Source organism: Balaenoptera acutorostrata, chromosome 10 (assembly GCF_949987535.1).
Source record: "Balaenoptera acutorostrata chromosome 10, mBalAcu1.1, whole genome shotgun sequence".
NCBI lineage: Eukaryota > Metazoa > Chordata > Mammalia > Artiodactyla > Balaenopteridae > Balaenoptera > Balaenoptera acutorostrata.
Window position 1 is genome coordinate 70702428 of NC_080073.1, and position 22849 is coordinate 70725276.

General features: G+C 38.4%; 1 protein-coding gene across 5 annotated transcripts in view; it reads right to left on the reverse strand.

Annotated features, from left to right (window-relative positions):
* Positions 1-22849, reverse strand: part of BTBD9 (BTB domain containing 9) — a 411304-nt gene that overhangs the window by 100476 nt on the left and 287979 nt on the right. For all 5 annotated transcript variants that reach the window (XR_009009550.1, XR_009009549.1, XM_057555121.1 and 2 more), the window contains exon 8: positions 2113-2302. Coding sequence is in view for 3 of the 5 variants with exons in the window: in XM_057555121.1 (XP_057411104.1) it covers positions 2113-2302 (190 nt within the window). In the remaining 2 variants the exon portion in view is untranslated. The remainder of the gene's footprint in view (positions 1-2112; positions 2303-22849) is intronic.

Here is a 22849-nt window from a genome sequence, read left to right on the forward strand (position 1 = left end):
AGCAAGTCACATGTTCTTAATGCCGTTGTCTGAACTTTCTCCTCAAGGCAAATAGTAGCCATGAATCCTCTTAAGAAGGGGCATGACCACATCAGATTTGTGGTAACAGTGTGGGAGATGGTTGCAGGTGGGGAAAGAAGAGCTAGCTAGAGAAGAGAAACTACAAAGGTACAACTATGGTGATGGCAGTGGGGATGGGGAAGAGAGGAAGGATTTGTGAGATATGTAGGAGCTGGTATTGACAGCTGACTGGTTCAGTGGGGGAGGTGAGGGAAAGGAAGGAATTTAGGAAGATTTCCATGTTTTTGGCTCAGTGGATGGGTGGATGAGCAGTACCACTAAATTAGATGAGGAAATCGCAGTGTGAGGCAACTGGAGCAGGGAAAGGGGAGAATGGTAGAATTCCATTTGACATATTGCTCTGAGATGCACAGGGACCGTTGTTGGATGGCGGGTGGAGAATGTGGGGTGCCAGGTAAGCAGACAGAATACAGGGAACATTAAAAGAGTGGGCAGACCTGCTAAGCTGCCAGTTTGCTTCTATCTTCACTGGCAAGAAGACTGGTTTTCAAATTAGAAATGGCAGAACAAACATAATAAAAAGAAAACTGAAGCCCCAAATAGGTGAAGTGAAAGAAAGTATCTAGTCATTTTAAATGATTTCAAGTCTCCTGCTCAGATGAGTTACACACCTAGCCTTCTGAAAGAAATTGCAGATGTAATCTCAGAGACACGATTGGTAATCGTCAAGAAAGTGTGCAGACTATAAGACAAGAGAAGGACAACTGTTTTCCAGATTTTTAAAGTAAAGCGGAAAAGATTGTAATGGGAAATATTCAGATAAGTTTCACACCATTTATGACAAAGATTCTAGAATGACTTATTAAATAGATGGCTTATGATTACTTTAGTTAATGCATGCAGCTGAGAAGAAGGAAGGAGGGCACATTGATGGCTCTCTGATGGAAGTTTATTTGTACTGCTAGCTTGTCCAGACTGATTGTGGCTTGTGTCCTCCCCCTTCCTAAGCATAAAGTGAGTTGTCTGGCCTGCAGTATGAATTCAAGGCTTCTCTATCTGTGATTTGTTGCCTGTGGTACTCAGCCTGTATGTGGTCCTTTATGAAAAGAGGTTGACAATTTAAATGAAGAAACCAACAGTCTGAATTCTCCAAGAAATCCAGCATCACTTGTCAGGGTACCCCAGGGAACCGACAAGCAGCATTAACCTCTGCAGTTATTAGCTTAAACATCAATAAACCTTTGTCTATTAGAATCCCACTACCTTATTTTTTGTGCTATTTCTTTCTTTACACATACTAACTGTAAAATGAGAACAGGAAACAGTAAGGCAAATGTGGTACAGCATGATGGCAGGAAGGCAGTCATGTCTCACCAACATCTCTACCTCTGGCAGGCTAAGATATAATGTAAAATATCTTGTGTTAAAAAATATATATATATACATACACACACACAGCATTAGTCTTTCAGAGACCTTCTTAGAACCTTAAAAAAAAAAGGGCAGCCTATTTGAGACCCAGATGACTCTCTTGAACTAAAGTATATCCTCTGGGAGATGTCACCAGTGTCACATTTTAAAATTATATGATCCTACAAATCAAGCAATAGTGGGTTAAATTTCCCTTCTTAAAGCAAAGCGAAACAAAACAAAACAAAATGAAAACGACCAAAAACCCAGACATGAAGATAAGTAAAAAGATCTTTTAGAACCAGGTTTCATATTCAGATCTGTTTGGTTCATAGATAAAGCCATTTATTCGAGTTGAAAACGATTTTGACATCCTGTAAGTTCCTAACCAATACAAACTGAGGCTTGTGCCGTATCCAGGGAGAGGCCCTAGTCCTCTCCCTCCACAAATCTAAACTAGTCCCTCCACAAGTCTAACTTTGGTGCATTTCCCCACCAGAAAATCCAAACAAGCACCTTGTATATCTTTGTCCCTCCTTTTCCATCCCCTCCTCTCAATATTTAGAGCAAAGAACAGAAGAGTATCTTCACTGAAGTTACTGGGATCATCAATGTACCAAAACACAATTTGCACATGTGTCTTCCATTTTAAAAGTAATAAATGAAAGGGAATCTTCTTACCGTATTGACCCAATCATGTATGGCTGTGCCAGCTGAACCACAATTGCACCACTTCCTAGCTGATGACATGTATAGCCAGAATCCCAATCATAGTTCTTAGTGTCCCCATTCAGCAAGGCATTTCGGCTCCGACTGACTCCTTCAATCACACTGGCACAATCAGCAATTGTTGCAACGTTCTCCATGGGAACTGTGAATCCAACACGAGATTCAGCATCAAGATATAGAAGCCAAATATATCCCAACAGTGTGCTATGAACAAAATTAATTAATTACTATCAATAATAAAACAGAAATTAGAGCATCTTGATTATCTCAAGATATGAACACATTTCCATGCCAAATAGCTTTTAAAAAAGTTGAACCTGAGGCTGGAACAAACCAAACCACATGTAGCAATTAATCCTAAAGAATTTTATTACAAAGAAACATGATACCCCATAAGATATAGAACGGATAAATACATTGTGAAATATTACTACAGTGGGACACCACACAGTAGTTGAGATTAATTAACTACAGCTATATCCAAATTGATTAATCAAAAAATAATGTTGAGTGAGAAAAGCAAGGCACAGAAAAACACAGTGTATGAGTTCATTCATACAAAGCTTTTTAAAAAGGCAAAACTAAAAATATAATTTGTTTAGGGATACATATATAAATGTAAAATTAAAAAGGAAATCCAGGGAATTATTACACAAAATTCATGATCATTTGTATGAGAAAGAGGGAGATGAAATCTTGGAGGGACACCCACCAATATGTTTAAACATTAATTGATTTCATTTCCAAGATGAAATCCTGGAGGGGCTTCAAAACTACTGGTTTTCTTCTATTCTCGTGAGGTGATAGGTACATAGGCACTTGTTTTATTAGTATTCTCTAAACTGTACATATTTATTACACTTAATAAATGTAGTAAATTTGTTTAAAGAAGCATGACATATATAGATTCAGTATTTTAGAATTCATAAAGCAGGAAAACAATCCAGGACATGGCACCAATCCCTTTGCAGAATATACAGTTGCCCTCGGCCATGATTCATTTCCCTTTTTTGTTTGTTTACTATTCTGAGCAATTCAACACATACGCTCATCTCTTTGTTCATGAACTGCTGCATTCTGAAACACCAGCTCTGTTTTGATTCTGTGTCTCTCTATGTACTTCAAGTCCACATCCACCTGTTCATTTACAAAAGTCTAGGGTATCCACAAAATGATATAGCTGTCCAAAAATGATGTAGATTCTCTAAACACTGAGAAGAGAATGATAAAAGGTGAGAGCCTTTTAAGTCCACTGGGACCTTTTTTGTGCATTTACTAGCGCTGCGATTTTCTTCGGAAATTTAAGTTATTTAACCTAAATCTACAATTAACCTTAGCTACTTACATTCAAGATGTGTAGCTTACTTTACATAATTTTAAAATGGATTGAAAAAAAGACAAGTTCTTATTAGATATATACTATACTTTTCAGTATAATATTATACTCTATGTAAAGAGAGAGGGTGAGCAGTACTATTATCATGCCAAAACATTTCTAACTTTATAATGATGAGGAGTAAATAATCTTCCATGTATCTTCTAAGCAATTCATTTACTTTCCAAAGGTGGGGATGCCTGTACTCGAGCCCTCATCTACCTTCACTACTTGCTTTGCTCCCTCATCTCATATACCTTCACTGCTTGCTTTGCTCTCTGTAGATAAGGACAGCCATCCACAGATAAAGAAGAAAGGAAGGGAAGGAGGAAGGGAGAAAGATTGGATTTTCTGGCCATGAATCCCTTGACTATGAAGCTTAACTCTAAAGCAATAAGCAGAATCTCTGGTAAAGTAACCTGTGAGGACAGTTTCCTGGCAGAGAAGGGGCTTAGAGAAAAGCTCCCCTCTGACTTTGAAAGGAGAAGAGATAAAGGACTATATTTAGAGGCTAAGTCATGGTACCTCCATCTCATGGAAAAGGGGACGTATTCTGTGATTTGGAAGAGAGAACTAAAGGAAGTGGCACAAGATACACAATAAACTGAGCTGAGACATAAAATCACACTGTAGGTAGCTTAAGCTGCAGTAAGAGACAGCCTCCATTCTCCCAGGTGCTTAAATAGTACACATTTATTTTTCACCCACACTATGCTGCATTCAGTGATGATCAGCAAGGTGACTCTGAGCATTGCATCATGCAGGGAACCTAGTGACGGAAGCTTTGTATTGATTGATATGTGCTTCTTCAATCACAGCAGCAGTGAGAAGGGAGTGAACTGGGCACTGGCTCTTAAAACTCCTCCCCCAAAGCAACACACATCACTTTGCTCACATTTTGTGAGCCTTACCTAACTTCAAAGGGGACAGGAGAGGGCTAACTTGTTGTGTGCCCAGGAGAAGAAAGGGAATATTTGGTCAACAATATTAACGTCTACAATAAACATTAAACCAGGATGAAGGAACGTTCAATAGCCAGATAAATCTAGTTCATTTGTGTAAGGTATATAAAATATTTCAATGTATAAATATACCAAAGGGACATTTAGATTGTTACCATTGTTTTCTTTGTGATTACAAATGTGTCTTCTTGTGTACATAGGTAAGAGTTTCTTCAAGGAATATGTAAGACATATATATGTATATATTTACACACACACACACACACACACACACACACATACGGAAGTGGAATTACACTTGTGGCTATGAGTTACCTCATTGGCAGGATGTCACTCCTTTCTTGGTTAATGTTGAGTTGAAATATTTAATCTTTTCCTATATGATTTGTGTTTTCCTTTTCTTGTTTATAAATTCTTTCCAACCCCAAATTTATAAAGATATCTCCCTATATTTTCTTCTATAAGTTCTCAAATTTTGCTTTTCATGTTTGGTTCTTTAATCTATTTAGGATTTATTTTTGGTATGCTATTAAATACAGATCTACTTTCACCTTTTATTCATAAGGTTAGCTAATTTCCCCAGCACCATTTAATGGACAGTTCATCGCTTTCCTCCACTAATTTATGTTACTTTAGTCACATATAAAGTTTTCATACGTATCCAAATCTCTTTTTAAGATCTGTACTCTGTTTCCTTAATTTGCCTAGTCTTGTGCCTTTACCATCTTGTTTTAATTACTATAATTTTACAGTATATTAAAATCTGACAAACTGAACACCTGTCTTCCCTCTCCTTCCCCTTCTTCTCCGTTTTTCTTCAAAATTACCTTAGATATTCCTGGCCCTTTCAGGAGAATTTTTTGTTTTGTTTAAGTTTTCAAATATACTAGCATAAAGGATTCTTCAATATACACAAATCAATCAATGTGATACACCGTATTAACAAATTGAAGAATAAAAACCATATGATCATCTCAATAGATGCAGAAAAAGCTTTTGACAAAATTCAACACCCATTTATGATAAAAACCCTCCAGAAAGTAGGCATAGAGGGAACTTACCTCAACATAATAAAGGTCATATATGACAAACCCACAGCCAACACTGTTCTCAATGGTGAAAAACTGAAACCATTTCCACTAAGATCAGGAACAAGACAAGGCTGCCCACTCTCCCACTACTATTCAATATAGTTTTGGAAGTTTTAGCCACAGCAATCAGAGAAGAAAAAGAAATAAAAGGAATCCAAATTGGAAAAGAAGAAGTAAAGCTGTCACTGTTTGCAGATGACATGATACTATATATAGAGAATCCTAAAGACTCTACCAGAAAACTTCTAGAGCTAATCAATGAATTTGGTAAAGTAGCAGGATACAAAATTAATGCACAGAAATCTCTTGCATTCCTATACACTAATGATGAAAAATCTGAAAGGGAAATTAAGAAAACACTCTCATTTACCATTGCAACAAAAAAGAATAAAATACCTAGGAATAAACCTACCTAAGGAGACAAAAGACCCGTAGGCAGAAAATTATAAGACACTGATGAAAGAAATTAAAGATGATACAAACAGATGGAGAGATATGCCATGTTCCTGGATTGGAAGAATCAACATTGTGAAAATGACTATACTACCCAAAGCAATCTACGGATTCAAGGCGATCCCTATCAAACTACCAATGGTATTTTTCATAGAACTAGAACAAAAAATTGCACAATTTGTATGGAAACACAAAAGACCCCGAATAGCCAAAGCAATCTTGAGAAAGAAAAATGGAGCTGGAGGAATCAGGCTCCCGGACTTCAGACTATACTACAAAGCTACAGTAATCAAGACAATATGGTACTGGCACAAAAACAGAAATATAGATCAATGGAACAGGATAGAAAGTCCAGAGATAAACCCACACACATATGGTCACCTTATTTTTGATAAAGGAGGCAAGAATATACAATGGAGAAAAGACAGCCTCTTCAATAAGTGGTACTGGGAAAACTGGACACTTACATGTAAAAGAAAGAAATTACAATATTCCCTAACACCATACACAAAAATAAACTCAAAATGGATTAAAGACCTAAATGTAAGGCCAGACACTATCAAACTCTTAGAGGAAAACATAGGTAGAACACTCTAGGACATAAATCACAGCAAGATCCTTTTTGACCCACCTCCCAGAGAAATGGAAATAAAAACACAAATAAACAAATGGGACCTAATGAAACTTACAAACTTTTGCACAACAAAGGAAAACATAAACAAGATGAAAAGACAGCCCTCACAATGGGAGAAAATATTTGCAAATGAAGCAACTGACAAAGGATTAATCTCCAAAATTTACAAGCAGCTCATGCAGCTCAATATCAAAAAAAACAAACAACTCAATCCAAAAATGGGCAGAAGACCTAAATAGACATTTCTCCAAAGAAGATATAAAGATTGCCAACAAACACATGAAAGGATGGTCAACATCACTAATCATTAGAGAAATGCAAATCAAAACTACAATGAGGTATCACCTCACACCAGTCAGAATGGCCATCATAAAAAATCTACAAACAATAAATGCTGGAGAGGGTGTGGAGAAAAGGGAACCCTCTTGCACTGTTGGTGGGAATGTAAATTGATACAGCCACTATGGAGAACAGTAAGGAGGTTCCTTAAAAAACTAAAAATAGAACTACCATACGACCCAGCAATCCCACTACTGGGCATATACCCTGAGAAAACCATAATTCAAAAAGAGTCATGTACCACAATGCTCATTGCAGCTCTTTTTACAATAACCAGGACATGGAAGCAATCTAAGTGTCCATCAACAGATGAATGGATAAAGATGTGGCACATATATACAATGGGATATTACTCAGCCATAAAAAGAAACGAAATTGAGTTATTTGTAGTGAGGTGGATGAACCTAGAGTCTGTCATACAGAGTGAAGTAAGTCAGAAAGAGAAAAACAAATACCGTATGCTAACACATATATATGGATTCTAAAAAAAAAAAAAAAAAAAAAAAAGGTTCTGAAGAACCTAGGGGCAGGACAGGAATAAAGACGCAGACGTAGAGAATGTATTTGAGGACACGGGGAGAGGGAAGAGTAAGCTGGGATGAAGTGAGAGAGTGGCATGGACTTATATACACTACCAAAAGTAAAATAGATAGCTAATGGGAAGCAGCCGCATAGCACAGGGAGATCAGCTCAGTGCTTTGTCACCACCTAGAGGGGTGGGATAGGGAGGGTGGGCGGGAGACTCAAGTGGGAGGAGATATGGGGATATATGTATATGTATAGCTGATTCACTTTGTTATAAAGCAGAAATTAACATACCATTGTAAAGCAATTATACTCCAATAAAGATGTTAAAAAAATAAAAATTAAAAAAAAGCAGTAAGCCTTGATGTGGAAAAAAAAAAACCAACCCAAATATACTAGCATAAAAATTTTCACAGTATGTTCTCATTATCATTCCAAATATTTGTATTTGTACCTTTCCTTTCTTTTTTGGTCAGTCCTATACATGTTTGTCTACTACATTAGTGTTTTCAAAAAAACGATTTTCAATTTTGCTAATTATTTTCTTTATTTCCTGCTTCACTAAATCTGCTCTTTTTATTATTTCTTCTTTCTATTCCTTTGGATTTATTCTATTTTTTTCTAAATATCTGAAGCAAATAATGAGCAAAACATTAACTTTTATTTTTTTCTAATAAATGCATTTAAAGCTAATGTTTTACCTCTAAGTCCTGCTTTATCTTTACCCTTAAGTTTTGATATATAGTGTTTTGAAGAGTATTAGAGTCAACTATGGTGTAGAATGTTCCTCCATCTGGGTTTGTCTGACATAAAGTGTTTTAAAAGTTGATTGCATCTAAGTATTTTCTAATTTCCATTAAGATTTTTCTTTGCTTCATAAATTATTCATAAGAATGTTTTTTTAACTTTTCAAGTTTTTGTTACTGATTTTTAATTACACTGTAATGTGGATAAAAAGGTGTGGTCTGGGGCTTCCCTGGTGGCGCAGTGGTTGAGAATCTGCCTGCCAATGCAGGGGACACGGGTTCGAGCCCTGGTCTGGGAAGATCCCACATGCCACGGAGCAACTGGGCCCGTGAGCCACAATTACTGAGCCTGCGCGTCTGGAGCCTGTGCTCCGCAACAAGAGAGGCCGCGATGGTGAGAGGCCCGCGCACCGCGATGAAGAGTGGTCCCCACTTGCCACAACTAGAGAAAGCCCTCGCACAGAAATGAAGACGCAACACAGTCATACATAAATAAATAAATAAATGAACGTGAATTTCAAAAAAAAAAAAAAAAAGGTGTGGTCTGTATGATACTGACTTTGTAGAATCTGATGAGATTTGCTTTTCTGTGGTCTAGTTCATGGTTCTTATAAATATTTTACATGTGCCTGAAGAGAATGTGTATTCTCTAATTTGGGAGATATATGGTTCTATATATACCTACTATATCAAACTTACTGAGCTGTTCAAATCACCTACATGCTTACTAATTAATGGGAGAGGTTTGTTTAAATTTCCCACTATGACTGTAGATCTGTCAATTTCTCCTTGTAATTCTGTCAATTTTTGCTTTATGTATTTTGAGAACACATCATTTCGTGTACATTATTTTAGAGTTATATCTAACTGGTAGATTGAACCTTTCATCATTATGTAGTGTCATTTTTTATCTCTAATAATGCCTTTGCCCTAAAATCTACATGTTCTGATGTCAAATAAATATAGTGCCTTTATTTTGGCTACTGTTTCCTTAGCATCACTCTTCTATTTTTCTGGTCTCTTGTGATAACATATAACTAGATTTTTGAAAAATTCAGTGTCCTTTGTCTTTTAACTGGCAGATATACATGACATATTAATTGTTATTACTGATGTATACTAATGCACTTTTTTTTTTTTAAATTTATTTATTTTAGGCTGTGTTGAGTCTTCGTTGCTGCGCACAGGTCCCCTCCAGAGGCTGCGATAGGGGGCCACTCCTCACGGCGGTGCGCGGGCCTCCCACTGCAGTGGCCTCTCCTTCTGCAGAGCGTGGGCTTCAGGTGCGTGGACCTCAGCAGTTGTGGTGCCCGGGCTCAGTAGTTGTGGCTTGCAGGCCCCAGAGAGCAGGCCAGGCAGCTGTGGCGCATGGGCCCAGTTGCTCCGCAGCATGCGGGATCCTCCCAGACCAGGGCTCGAACCTGGGTCCCCTGCATTGGCAGGCTGACTCCCAACCACTGCCCCACCAGGGAAGTCCCACTAATCACTTTTATTTCTACTTACAAGTTTTTTTTTTTCTTTGCTGCTTCCCCCACCTCTCTGTCTACTCTGTTCCTGTTTTCTAACAGATTGAATTTCTTTTATTTTACCCACCAGCTATCCCTATTGATTTGATTGGGAAGTTATATATTCTATTTCTATTCTTTTACTAAATTCTATATATGCATACCAGACTGAACAATGCCTAAAATTAAAAATCACATATTCCCTTCTCCTGAACAATATAAAAGATCTTAACACTTTTTCATACAAATCGTCTGCCTCTTGGCTTGTTATTCTTACCTAACATTTTACTTCTACCTTGTTTTAGACTCTCAAAATCAGTCACCATTATTATTATCTTATACAGCCAAAACTTATTTATTCACATTCACCAATTTATTCACCTTTACTTTTTTTATATCCTCCTTTCTTCTTGGTTCAACTTCCTTCTAAGACACATCCATTCAGCAAAGTCTTTACTTGAAAGTCTATTTTGCCACCACTCTTGAAAAATAGTTTAATTGGGTATAGAACTCTAAGTGAAAAGCTGTTTTTCCTCAGCACTTTTAAGATATTATTCCATAGTCTTCTAGCTTCTACTGTTATGTCTGCTATCCCTCTAACTGCTGTAATTTGTTTTTTTCTCCACAGTTAATTTTAAGGATTTCTTTTTGGTTTTAGTGTTTTGCAATTTTACTATGTTGTACCTAGATGCAGACTAAATTTATCCTGCTCAGGACTGAATATAAGCATTTATGGCTTTTATCAAGTCTGGAACATTTTAACCATTATTTCTGTGAGTATTGATTCTCCCTCATTTTCTGTTTTTTCTTCTTCTAGAATTCCCATTAGACCTCTGTTGGAACTTCTCATTCCATCCTCTCTATTTCTTAACCTTCTTTTCATTTTTTTCCTCTTTACCTCTTTTTGAAGCATTCTGGGTAATTTCTTAAAATTACTGTTTGTGTTCACTGCTTCTCTCCAGGTGTGTCTCATCTACTGTTTAACCTGTCCACTGAGTTTTAAAATTTCACTGTCAAACAAAAACTACCCAGTATTGAAAATAAATGAACTGAAGCTATGTGTATTAGCAAGGGTCAATCTTACAAAGAAAGTTGGTTAAGAAGAACAAGTCAAAAATACAAAGGGTACAATTCCACTTCTATTGTTCAGTGACAGACACCTAGTGAATCTCACCTATGTGGTGAGATTAGAAAGGAGAGCTAGGGAGTAGTAAACACAAATTCAGATGAATGGTGACCTCGGATAGGAAGACAGCAGGGATGTGCTGTGGGGGGAACACACAAAGGGCTTTAAAGATTTGGTAGTGTTCTATTTCTCAAGATGGGTGTGGTGAGCATGTGAGTGTTCCTGCTCTCCAGACTTTACATATATGTTCTTTATGTTCTTTTCCACAAATGGAATATTGGTTATTTTAAAAATTCCACAAATTTTAACACTGTTTTTATGAAAACCAGAAATATGGCAAGTAATTTCAGAGGGTCTGAAAGGATAAACCTTTTAGGATTCTTTACAATGCTGATGTGCCCTGTAGTATCCACTAGGTCTTGACGGTTGTCCTTGTTGACTCTCCCTGAGTTTATCAGTTTCCTCCTAAGCTACCTTACTGCTTCACAATTTTATCCCTAGATGATCTGCTTTTAACTAGTCAATTAGTGCAGCAGCATCAGAGACGATCATAAAATCATTAGTGATATGGTTTAAAGCTCTTTGGGAAAAAAGGCTGGGATAAGCACTCAGAATTCCTTTTCTAAAGACATAGTTAGAAATATTTATTAAAGAAGATTCTTTCAGTCTCCAACATTTTCTCTAAGCAAAACTGCCCTAGTAATATCACCCTCTGACCCTCTGGAATCTTAAGGTAGTCTAACATATGCTACTTTAAAGAACTTTGCCTTCTTGGGACTTCCCTGGCGGTCCAGTGGCTAGGACTCCACACTTTCACTACTGTGGGTCTGGGTTCAATCCCTGGTTGGGATTTTTTAAAAAAGAACATTTCAAAAACAAAAACTGCCTTCTTAACAAAAAATCCTATATCTATGTGCTGGAGAATAGTATTCCATGGTTTCCACTTTGATCTTGACATCATCGTTCATTAATGTTTTTCAGTCAAAGTCTGGATCTACAAAGGGTGCCCAACACAGATAAACATAGACACATATAATACACAGAGATAGACTGTATTAGTGAAATCTACCCCAACTCCCAAATTTCCTTTCAAGAAATTGCTTTTGCTAGAACTCTACTAGCAACTTGATAAGCAACTGTACTTATTCCATAAGGTAGCAAATCAGATCAGCACTTTTCTTAATTCTCATTCCTATGTTTTAAACAATGAGTCAAATTAACAATATAACGACCAAATGATGCCAACGGGTGGAAAGAAGAGAAGGATAGGGACCTGGGCACAAACCCTGTGGATAAAGACTTTCTGTAAATAACCAAGGTGAGACCATAATTCCAGCGCTGGGCCAATTCTTAATATCCAAATCAGTATTTCAATCTGATCTAACTTGACAATTGGAGATTTAGCATGTGAGTTTCATAAGGGCAGGAACTTTTGTTTCTTTTTTTCACTGCTGTATTCCCAACTGATAAGAAAGAGTGCCTAGCATATAGTAGTTATTAAATAAATATTTGCTGAAAGAATGAATCAGAGCTGGAAAAGCATGCGTATATAGGTGTGGCACTTAACATAGCTCCTTACCAAAAGCTAGAAAATCTAATATAAGTTACTGAATAAAGCAGAAAAAACTGCTTTCTAAGAGAAAGTTTTCTTAGAAAAGTGAAGTATGATCAATCTCTGGGTCTTGACCTAAACATTAAAAAGAAAACAAATATGCCCACTGCAGAAGAGCTGCTTTATAAGCACTACATATATACCCTTAGCTCTCTCAACTTCTCTTCCCCTAAAAGTTTGTCCCACATACAGAAAGATTGGTCACTCATGGTAGACTAAAATATTTTCTGATAGGGAAACCATTTGGGGGAGAACAGGAGGAAGAGGAGGCATGTATATAATAACATGACTTTTAAAGACTATAGAAGCTTTTTTATGCCTGACAGTATTGCTATCTGGTTATAGTCATACTATAAGAGTTCTCAGAGAAGAGGTCTGTCCTAAATGTCACCACTGGGTTTACTAATATAGGCCACTTCCTTCATTTCGGCAGGAAAAAATTCTGTTATTAATTCTTCTTCCTAGAAACACAAACCTCAGCCTGCCTAGTTGGACTGCCTAATAATTACTCAATGGTTTGACTAAATGCTGTGGTCTTTTTTCCTGGGAAAATTAGAGAGTGATTCTAACTGACTGCAACGCACAGAGGTGCCTTACTGTTTTTCTTCCCGTAGGGGCCGGGCCACTCCCCATCTGAATGTTCATTACCGTCTTTCATATGTGTCTGATAAATTTATTAAAAACACCATCTGGATGGAACTCAGCTTTGTGCTGAATTTCCAGTCTTCCAGTTTCCTCCCTTGTCCCACTGGAGTTTCTGCCCCAATTTGTGTCACTTTGTTTACAAAACCATATTGCCAAAGCCCAGCATCTCGCATCTGTCTCTTTCTGGTTTTCCTTTGCCATCCTTCAGCTACATACCTATTACAATAGCCTATGCTAGGAGCAAAGGGGAAGTGCCTGGGCAGAAATTACTTTCCCCCTCTGTGCACAGAGCAATTCTGCTCAAATTTAATTTGCTGCTTCTGAATGCAAAAATTGCGTGTTAACAAAGTGTATACATTCTGCAAGTGTATGAATATTGGGATGACTCACACTGTGGGGAACTGCAGAAAAAGTGATCTGAAAACAATTGTACTGTCCTCTGTTCTTACACAGCACCAGGGGTGGCCAACAGCCTGCCTGTAAATTTAATTCAGGAGTAATAAATTTTTTAAAAGGCAGTATTACTTCACTAGGACATGACCTGAGGGCCACCTGTACCAGCTATCTTTAAAGATAAGACTGACATGTTATTTAACGGTCTCCAGAGATCACCTTTGAGAGATAGGGGGAAAAACCCATTTGAAGCAGATTTTAAAAGTGAAATAGCACTTAGCACTTAACAGAGGATTGTCATCTTCAAAAACAGTGCTTGATATACGAGAAACTAACACAACAATGTAAAGTAATTATACTCCCATAAAGGTGTTTAAAAAAAAAGAAATAAACAAGTGAGCAAGTAAACAAACAAACAAACAAAGAGTGCTTGTGTTGGGCTTCATGCAACGTTTCCCTGGCTGTTTTCAGTGCAAATTGTTGTCTAATAGCACAGTGGTTCACACAGCCATCAAGTACTTAACAGTCTCAGGGAGATTCTTCTCTGTTGCCAAGATTTTCAGAGTTACAAAATATTTCCTTCAAAAAGACAACTAGGACTATCAGCTTAACATCACATCTAGATATTCCCTACAGACCTACACTATTTTTTTTAAAGGGGGACTTACCCTAGGGGCCTATCCACAGGCCTACATAGGAACTTGTTGCTGACCAGGCAAGCTTCCAACCCAACTGAAATCCAACCTTCTGTCAACTTACTCTAAAGGGAAAAATACTCACAGCTGTTATGTCTGAACAGCTGTAAATGAACAATAGCTAATTAGAGCTCAAGCCCATTTTTCTTGGAAACTATCAAAAAGCTACAAAAATGTATTCTGCAACACTGGCACTAAATTACATTCATTCCTGGTTTTATCTATCAGGTTAAAAAAAAAAATCAATTTTCTTGGTGCAGCCACTATGGAAAACAGTATGCATGTTCCTCAAAAAACTAAAAATAGAGTTGCCATATGACCCAGCAATCTCACTCCTGGGTATATATCCGGACAAAAATATAATTTAAAAAGATACATGCACCCCTATGTTCATAGCAGCACTATTTACAATAGCCAAGACATGGAAACAACCTAAATGTCCATTGACAGACGAATGCATAAAGAAGATGTGGTACATATATACAATGGAATACTACTCAACCATAAAAAAGAATGAAATAATGCCATTTATAGCAACATGGATGGAACTAGAGATTATCATACTAAGTGAAGTAAGCCAGAAAGAGAAAGACAAACACCATATGATATCACTTATATGTGAAATCTAAAATATGACACAGATGAACTTTTATGAAACAGAAACAGACTCAGAGACACAGAGAACAGACTTGTGGTTGCCAAGGGGGAGGGAGGGTGGAAGAGGGATGGAGTGGGAGTTTGGAGTTAGCAGATGCAAACTATTATATATAGAATGGATAAACAACAAGGCCCTACTATATAACAGAGGGAAATAAATATATTAAATATTCTGTGATAAACCATAATGAAAAAGAATATTTAAAAAAGAATGTATATACGTATAACTGAATCACTTTGCTGTACAGCAGAAATTAACACAACATTGTAAATCAACTATATTTCAATTAAAAAAAAATCACTTTTCAATCACATAGTATATCACATTACATTGCTGAAGAAAACCCTTTAAACTTTTCCTTTCCCAAATATGCCCCGGTTCCCAGCACCGTGGAAAGGCTGCTTCCTAACACAATTCCAAAGGATTCAGTCATGACCGTCTCTCCATATCTGCAGGGGAAGCCCATGGGAAGAAAACAGACCTTGCCTTTTGAATGCTGGCGACCCATTCCTCTGAGCCTCTTTTCCTTTCTTCTTTGTTTTCATTTTTGTCTGTTTCAGTCAGTATAATCTGTGTTCTCATCATTCCTGTTATAGCTCCAATTCTGAACATCACCAACGTTGCCCAAATCACACACCCTATCTTGAGATTATAAGGACATTGACAATCATGCTGGGTTCTATTTAGCCAGTGACAGGAAGAGGTAACACTTTTCCAAACTTTAAATGTGGCTTTCCCTTCTCCCAAAGTATGCAAACTTTATAACTTTAGAAACTTATAGCTCCAAACATGTTTCAGAGAACATGGCAGTTTTATAGAAGACGGAGGTGAGAAATCAGAGGTGGTTATTCCCAGGGGCAAAGGTGAGGTGGGGTGGGGCCAGTGGATGCCAAGTATGCATGTTCACCAGGATCAGTGAATTCACAAAGCACCTTCCAGAACTAAATGCTTAAGAGGTTTACTCTCTTATCTGTAGTTTTCAAACTCCAGCATTCACACTGGAGGTTTTAGCTGTGAAAATCTTCGATTCAAAAAGACCTTAAAGAATCAAGCATCAGATGTTTAACAGCGGTAACCACTGCAGCGTATCAAAGGGGGATTCACTCTGCAGGTGAGGCCTTTAAATTTAGGACAAAGGAATTTCCAGATGTAAGAAAAAAGATAGCCCAAACAGCTAACTCTGTGTTTGAACTAATAGGCAATATCTCATTGGGGTGATTTTTTTCCTTTTCTCTGGACAAAATCTGTCAGAGAAATCTGCCCCCTACATCACGACAAGTTATTCAAGCTGATATGGGGAAAAATACCTAACATACAAAAAGTCACTGAAATCGGTCTTGCAAGTTTAGGAAACTCTTTCTCAAAAAAATTTAAAAGTTATAATGTAAAGGGCATCTTTTTCTACGAGTAGTATAAGAGTTTTACATGGATTTATTTTTCCTTATGTCCTAAAAGATGTTGATATCAACAGAGTTATTTTTGTTCCACACTAATGGTTGAAAGGTCTTCTCAGGCCACAACAATTTTGTGACTCAAGATCAGAGATGTCACCACAGCTTTGGGGGAATATTTCTCATTCGTGTTAAACATAGAACAAAGATGTGCAAAAGGTTTTTAAAAGGTCCACAAAAGAAGCAGTGGTTTGCACGTAAATTTTTGTGTTTTTTTTTAAACCATCCCTGTAACAAAGTAGTAGCTCTTCTCTCTCTCTTTTAAAAATTTTTTTCATTTTAAGCTGAAGGATGTATCTGGTTCAAACTTTAAGTCAGAATGATTCTGAGATAATGGATAACTCTTGAGTCTTATGATCTTGAATGACGGTCCTTTAAAATATATCAATAAATATAAAATTTGAGATTTTACTTACAATAGTTATCAGCAGTGAGGCAATCAAACATTAAGCGGAATCCTGTACATTTTACAGAAAATGTCCCAATCAGATCTGTGGCAAGTACGCTCCTACAGTTCCACCTTGGCAGAAACTGCCTGCCACAGATTTTGGAGGCAGAGAGAAAAAGGTGGGAGACGACACCAAATTCTCCCATGTTTTAGTTCCCACAAAGCATCCTGGATTGAATTGTGTGAGAAGGAAAGAATCTCTGAGAATCTCAAGGGAGCAAGACTGGAATTCAGAAGAAACATACAGGTAAAGGTGAGTCTTAACTTCTGAATATTGAGCTTTCAGAATTGAGACTCTGTAATCAAACCCCACAGGATGCCTGAGGGAAAACTTGCCTCCCTGGGCTCTCCCAGTTTTAGCCTGAGGGGCCAGCCCAGGGCTGTGGGGAAGTTGAGCAATCCCCTGGGTGAGACTGAGGTTTTGCTCCCTAACAGGCGAACTTGGGGTCCCTGGGGAAATCTGTCTACCTAGCTTCAAAGACTGACAATCAAAGTCTTGTAAGTGACCTGGAACAACTTTACTCATACTCCTAAGTAAAGCAGTTATGAGAAAAAAAAAAAAAAAAACTCAGGAAAAAGTACGATTTACACTACCTCTGGAGGCCAAAGTTAATCTAGATTGAAGAAACAGAATCATGCTATGTTTTCCAGTAGGCTTACAGTGTACGATGAAATGAGTCTTGTCTAAAATACAATAAAAGGCAGTTTAAAAAGCACCTTCTGCTACTACTCTCAATTAATTATTCTTCTGATGGTTTACACTTAGTGCTTTGGGAAATGAAAAATGGGTGTGCGTATTTTTAAACAGAAGTTTATTATGAATATTCTGGGACCTGTCAGTTAGGAAGTATCTTATTTCTGAGTTCTAGCCCTCTTTGCATCATGTCTCCATACTTTAATTCTGAGAGGAAAAACGTTTGCTACCCCCTGCCTGCCTTCAGCTCCAACATCCACTGGACCAAGGCAATGGACTGGAAAGCTGGTACCTGAAGAACTCACCTCAGTTCTGTAAACCATGCCCTAGGCAATCTCGAGAAGGCCATTTAACCACCCCGTGACTCAGTTTCTTTACCCATAAAGAAAAGAATCCCTTCCTCCTTGTGCCTTCTTATGAATATTGAAAGAATAAATTAGATCATGTTCACAAAAGCATCTTGAGATTTTCAAAAAATCACAAGATCCAAGCTTGGTGCTTCCCTAGTCATGAAGGGCCAGGCTTTCCCCACATGGTATGGGTAGGTGGGACCAGCATTTCAGAAATCTGGGTATTACACAAGAGGTGAGACTTTTATTCTCATGAGCCACCTTGTAATTGTAAAAGGATAGGAAGCAGGGAAAGGAAGAACCAATAACAATTCTACTGACCAGCAAAAACCTATTAGCACCTGCTAGGGTAATATGCAGCTGGCAGTTTCAAAAAAAACAAGAAAGCATTTCCTTCTGGTCGATATTTGCTGGGGACAGCAATTTCTGACCTACTGAATCAGATCAAGATCATGGGAGTTATTAGAGCAAAGAAGTCTCTTTGTGCTAACAGTACGGTGGCTGGGGGGGGTCTCCTTTCATTAAACAAAGGGGTCTGCCCACAGCCTGCCTTCTAGGATAGTCACCGCTTTGAGGTTTCATGAGCTATCACCACTGAGTGAACAAATCAAAACGCATTAAAAAAAATCACAGACACAAATAGGCTTACAGTTTATCAGTGATATGGACAGTGATAAATGCCATATGGGTGCTCTACTCTTCTTGGGTGAAAGCAGGATGGGGGCAGGGGGAGAAGAGAGGGAGAGGGAGAGGGAGAGGGAAGGTTCCCTACAGTATTTAGATGGTCTTCAAATGTTCATAATTTCCTTAGGGTGTGCTCGTTGCCAAGTTGACAGATGTCGCTGGAAAAACCTGTACTATTCTGAAGAAAGGCTAACCTTTCAAGAGGGAGAGAGGGGGAGGGAGCCAGCGCACCAGTTCGGGGAAGAGATGACATTAAGCTGGACAGCAAGCTACCCTTAGCAAGCTGGATCTTTGAAAAGCTGTGATAACACTGCCAAGGAGAACTGTCCAGGGAGAAATCTCATTTCACCACGGTTTTCCTTGCCATGAGTTTAAATTAGTTTTTAAAACTAAATACTAGATGCCCTAGACAAGTCAATAATTATTAATTATTACTTTTTTAAACCACCAAGACTCCGATGCTAAGTTGCACAACATTACCCTAAAAGAAGTCACGGCTATGCCATTTTATACTCTCTCCTAAGCGTTTATCCACTTTCTTTTTCATTCACTCTTCCTGGTTGTACTTTACACCTAAAGAGAAATGGGTTCTTCAAGGCAGACTGCCAATGATCTTATCCCAGACTTCCACGCTGGGTGCAAACATACACGCCTCTTTTGCTTGCTTGGGCCTTGACATTTCCTAATGAGAGCCTTTCAAAAGAGGATCGCGGAGAGATTAACCAAGATGGCGGAGTAGAAGGACGTGCACTCACTCCCTCTTGCGAGAGCTCCAGAATCACAACTGGCTGCTGGACAATCATTGACAGGAAGACCCTGGACTTCACCAAGGAGGATACCCCATGTCCAAGGACAGAGGAGAAGCCACAGTGAGACGGTAGGAGGGGCGCAATCAGAGTAAAATCAAATCCCATAACTGCTGGGTGGGTGACTCACAGACTGGCGAACACTTATACCACAGAAGTCCACCCACTGGAGTGAAGGTTCTGAGCCCCACGTCAGGCTTCCCAACCTGGGGGTCCGGCAACGGGAGGAGGAATTCCTAGAGAATCAGACTTTGAAGTCTAGTGGGAATTGATTGCAGGACTGTGACAGGACTGGGGGAAACAGAGACCCCACTCTTGGAGGGCACACACAAAGTAATGTGTGCATCGGGACCCAGGGGAAGGAGCAGTGACCCTGGGGGAGACTGAACCAGACGTACCTGCTGGTGTTGGGGGGTCTCCTGCCGAGGCAAGTGGTGGCTCTGTTTCACCGTGGGGATAAGGACACTGGCAGCAGAGGTCCTGGGAAGTTCTCCTTGGCGTGAGCCCTCCCAGAGTCTGCCATTAACCCCACCAAAGAGCACGGGTAGGCTCCAGTGTTGGGTTGCCTCAGGCAAAACAACCAACAGGGAGGGAACCCAGCCCCACCCATCAACAGTCAAGTGGATTAAGGTTTTACTGAGCTCTGACCGCCACAGCAACAGGGAGGGAACCCAGCCCCACCCATCAACAGTCAAGAGGATTAAGGTTTTACTGAGCTCTGACCGCCACAGCAACAGTCAGCTCTACCCACCACCAGAGCCTCCCATCAAGCCTCTTAGATAGCCTCAACCACCAGAGGGCAGACAACAGAAGCAAGAAAAACTACAATCCTGCAGCCTGTGGTCCAAAAACCACAGTTACAGAAAGACAGAGAAGATGAAAAGGCAGAGGGCTATGTACCAGATGAAGGAACAAGAAAAAACCCCAGAAAAACAACTAAATGAAGTGGAGATAGGCAACCTTCCAGAAAAAGAATTCAGAATAATGATAGTGAAGATGATCCAGGACCTCGGAATAAGAATGGAGGCAAAGATTGAGAAGATGCAAGAAATGATTAACAAAGACCTAGAAGAATTAAAGAACAAACAAACAGAGATGACCAATACAATAACTGAAATGAAAACTACACTAGAAGGAATCAATAGCAGAATAACTGAGGCAGAAGAACGGATAAGTGACCTGGAAGACAGAATGGTGGAATTCACTGCTGCAGAACAGACTAAAGAAAAAAGAATGAAAAGAAATGAAGACAGCCTAAGAGACCTCTGGGACAACATTAAACGCAACAACATTCGCATTATAGGGGTCCCAGAAGGAGAAGAGAGAGAGAAAGGACCAGAGAAAATATTTGAAGAGATTATAGTCGAAAACTTCCCTAACATGGGAAAGGAAATAGCCACCCAAGTCCAGGAAGCGCAGAGAGTCCCATACAGAATAAACCCAAGGAGAAACACGCCGAGACACATAGTAATCAAAGTGGCAAAAATTAAAGACAAAGAAAAATTACTGAAAGCAGCAAGGGAAAAACGACAAATAACATACAAGGGAACTCCCATAAGGTTAACAGCTGATTTCTCAGCAGAAACTCTGCAAGCCAGAAGGGAGTGGCATGATATACTTAAAGTGATGAAAGGGAAGAACCTACAACCAAGATTACTCTACCCGGCAAGGATCTCATTCAGATTCGATGGAGAAATCAAAAGCTTTACAGACAAGCAAAAGCTAAGAGAATTCAGCACCACCAAACCAGCTCTACAACAAATGCTAAAGGAACTTCTCTAAGTGGGAAACACAAGAGAAGAAAAGGACCTACAAAAACAAACCCAAAACAATTAAGAAAATGGTCATAGGAACATACATATCGATAATTACCTTAAATGTGAATGGATTAAATGCCCCAACCAAAAGACATAGACTGGCTGAATGGATACAAAAACAAGACCCATATATATGCTGTCTACAAGAGACCCACTTCAGACCTAGGGACACATACAGACTGAAAGTGAGGGGATGGAAAAAGATATTCCATGCAAATGGAAATCAAAAGAAAGCTGGAGTAGCTATACTCATATCAGATAAAATAGACTTTAAAATAAAGAATGTTACAAGAGACAAGGAAGGACACTACATAATGATCCAGGGATCAATCCAAGAAGAAGATATAACAATTATAAATATATATGCACCCAACATAGGAGCACCTCAATACATAAGGCAACTGCTAACAGCTATAAAAGAGGAAATCGACAGTAACACAATAATAGTGGGGGACTTTAACACCTCACTTACACCAATGGACAGATCATCCAAAATGAAAATAAATAAGGAAACACAAGCTTTAAATGACACAATAGACCAGATAGATTTAATTGATATATATAGGACATTCCATCCAAAAACGGCAGATTACACGTTCTTCTCAAGTGCGCACGGAACATTCTCCAGGATAGATCACATCTTGGGTCACAAATCAAGCCTCAGTAAATTTAAGAAAATTGAAATCATATCAAGCATCTTTTCTGACCACAACGCTATGAGATTAGAAATGAATTACAGGGAAAAAAACGTAAAAAAGACAAACACATGGAGGCTAAACAATACGTTACTAAATAACCAAGAGATCACTGAAGAAATCAAACAGGAAATAAAAAAATACCTAGAGACAAATGACAATGAAAACACGACGACCCAAAACCTATGGGATGCAGCAAAAGCGGTTCTAAGAGGGAAGTTTATAGCTATACAAGCCTACCTAAAGAAACAAGAAAAATCTCAAGTAAACAATCTAACTTTACACCTAAAGAAACTAGAGAAAGAAGAACAAACAAAACCCAAAGTTAGCAGAAGGAAAGAAATCATAAAGATCAGAGCAGAAATAAATGAAATAGAAACAAAGAAAACAATAGCAAAGATCAATAAAACTAAAAGTTGGTTCTTTGAGAAGATAAACAAAATTGATAAGCCATTAGCCAGACTCATCAAGAAAAAGAGGGAGAGGACTCAAATCAATAAAATCAGAAACGAAAAAGGAGAAGTTACAACAGACACCGCAGAAATACAAAACATCCTAAGAGACTACTACAAGCAACTTTATGCCAATAAAATGGACAACCTGGAAGAAATGGACAAATTCTTAGAAAGGTATAAACTTCCAAGACTGAATAAGGAAGAAACAGAAAATATCAACAGACCAATCACAAGTAATGAAATTGAAACTGTGATTAAAAATCTTCCAACAAACAAAAGTCCAGGACCAGATGGCTTCACAGGTGAATTCTATCAAACATTTAGAGAAGAGCTAACACCCATCCTTCTCAAACTCTTCCAAAAAATTGCAGAAGAAGGAACACTCCCAAACTCATTCTATGAGGCCACCATCACCCTGATACCAAAACCAGACAAAGACACTACAAAAAAAGAAAATTACAGACCAATATCACTGATGAATATAGATGCAAAAATCCTCAACAAAATACTAGCAAACAGAATCCAACAAC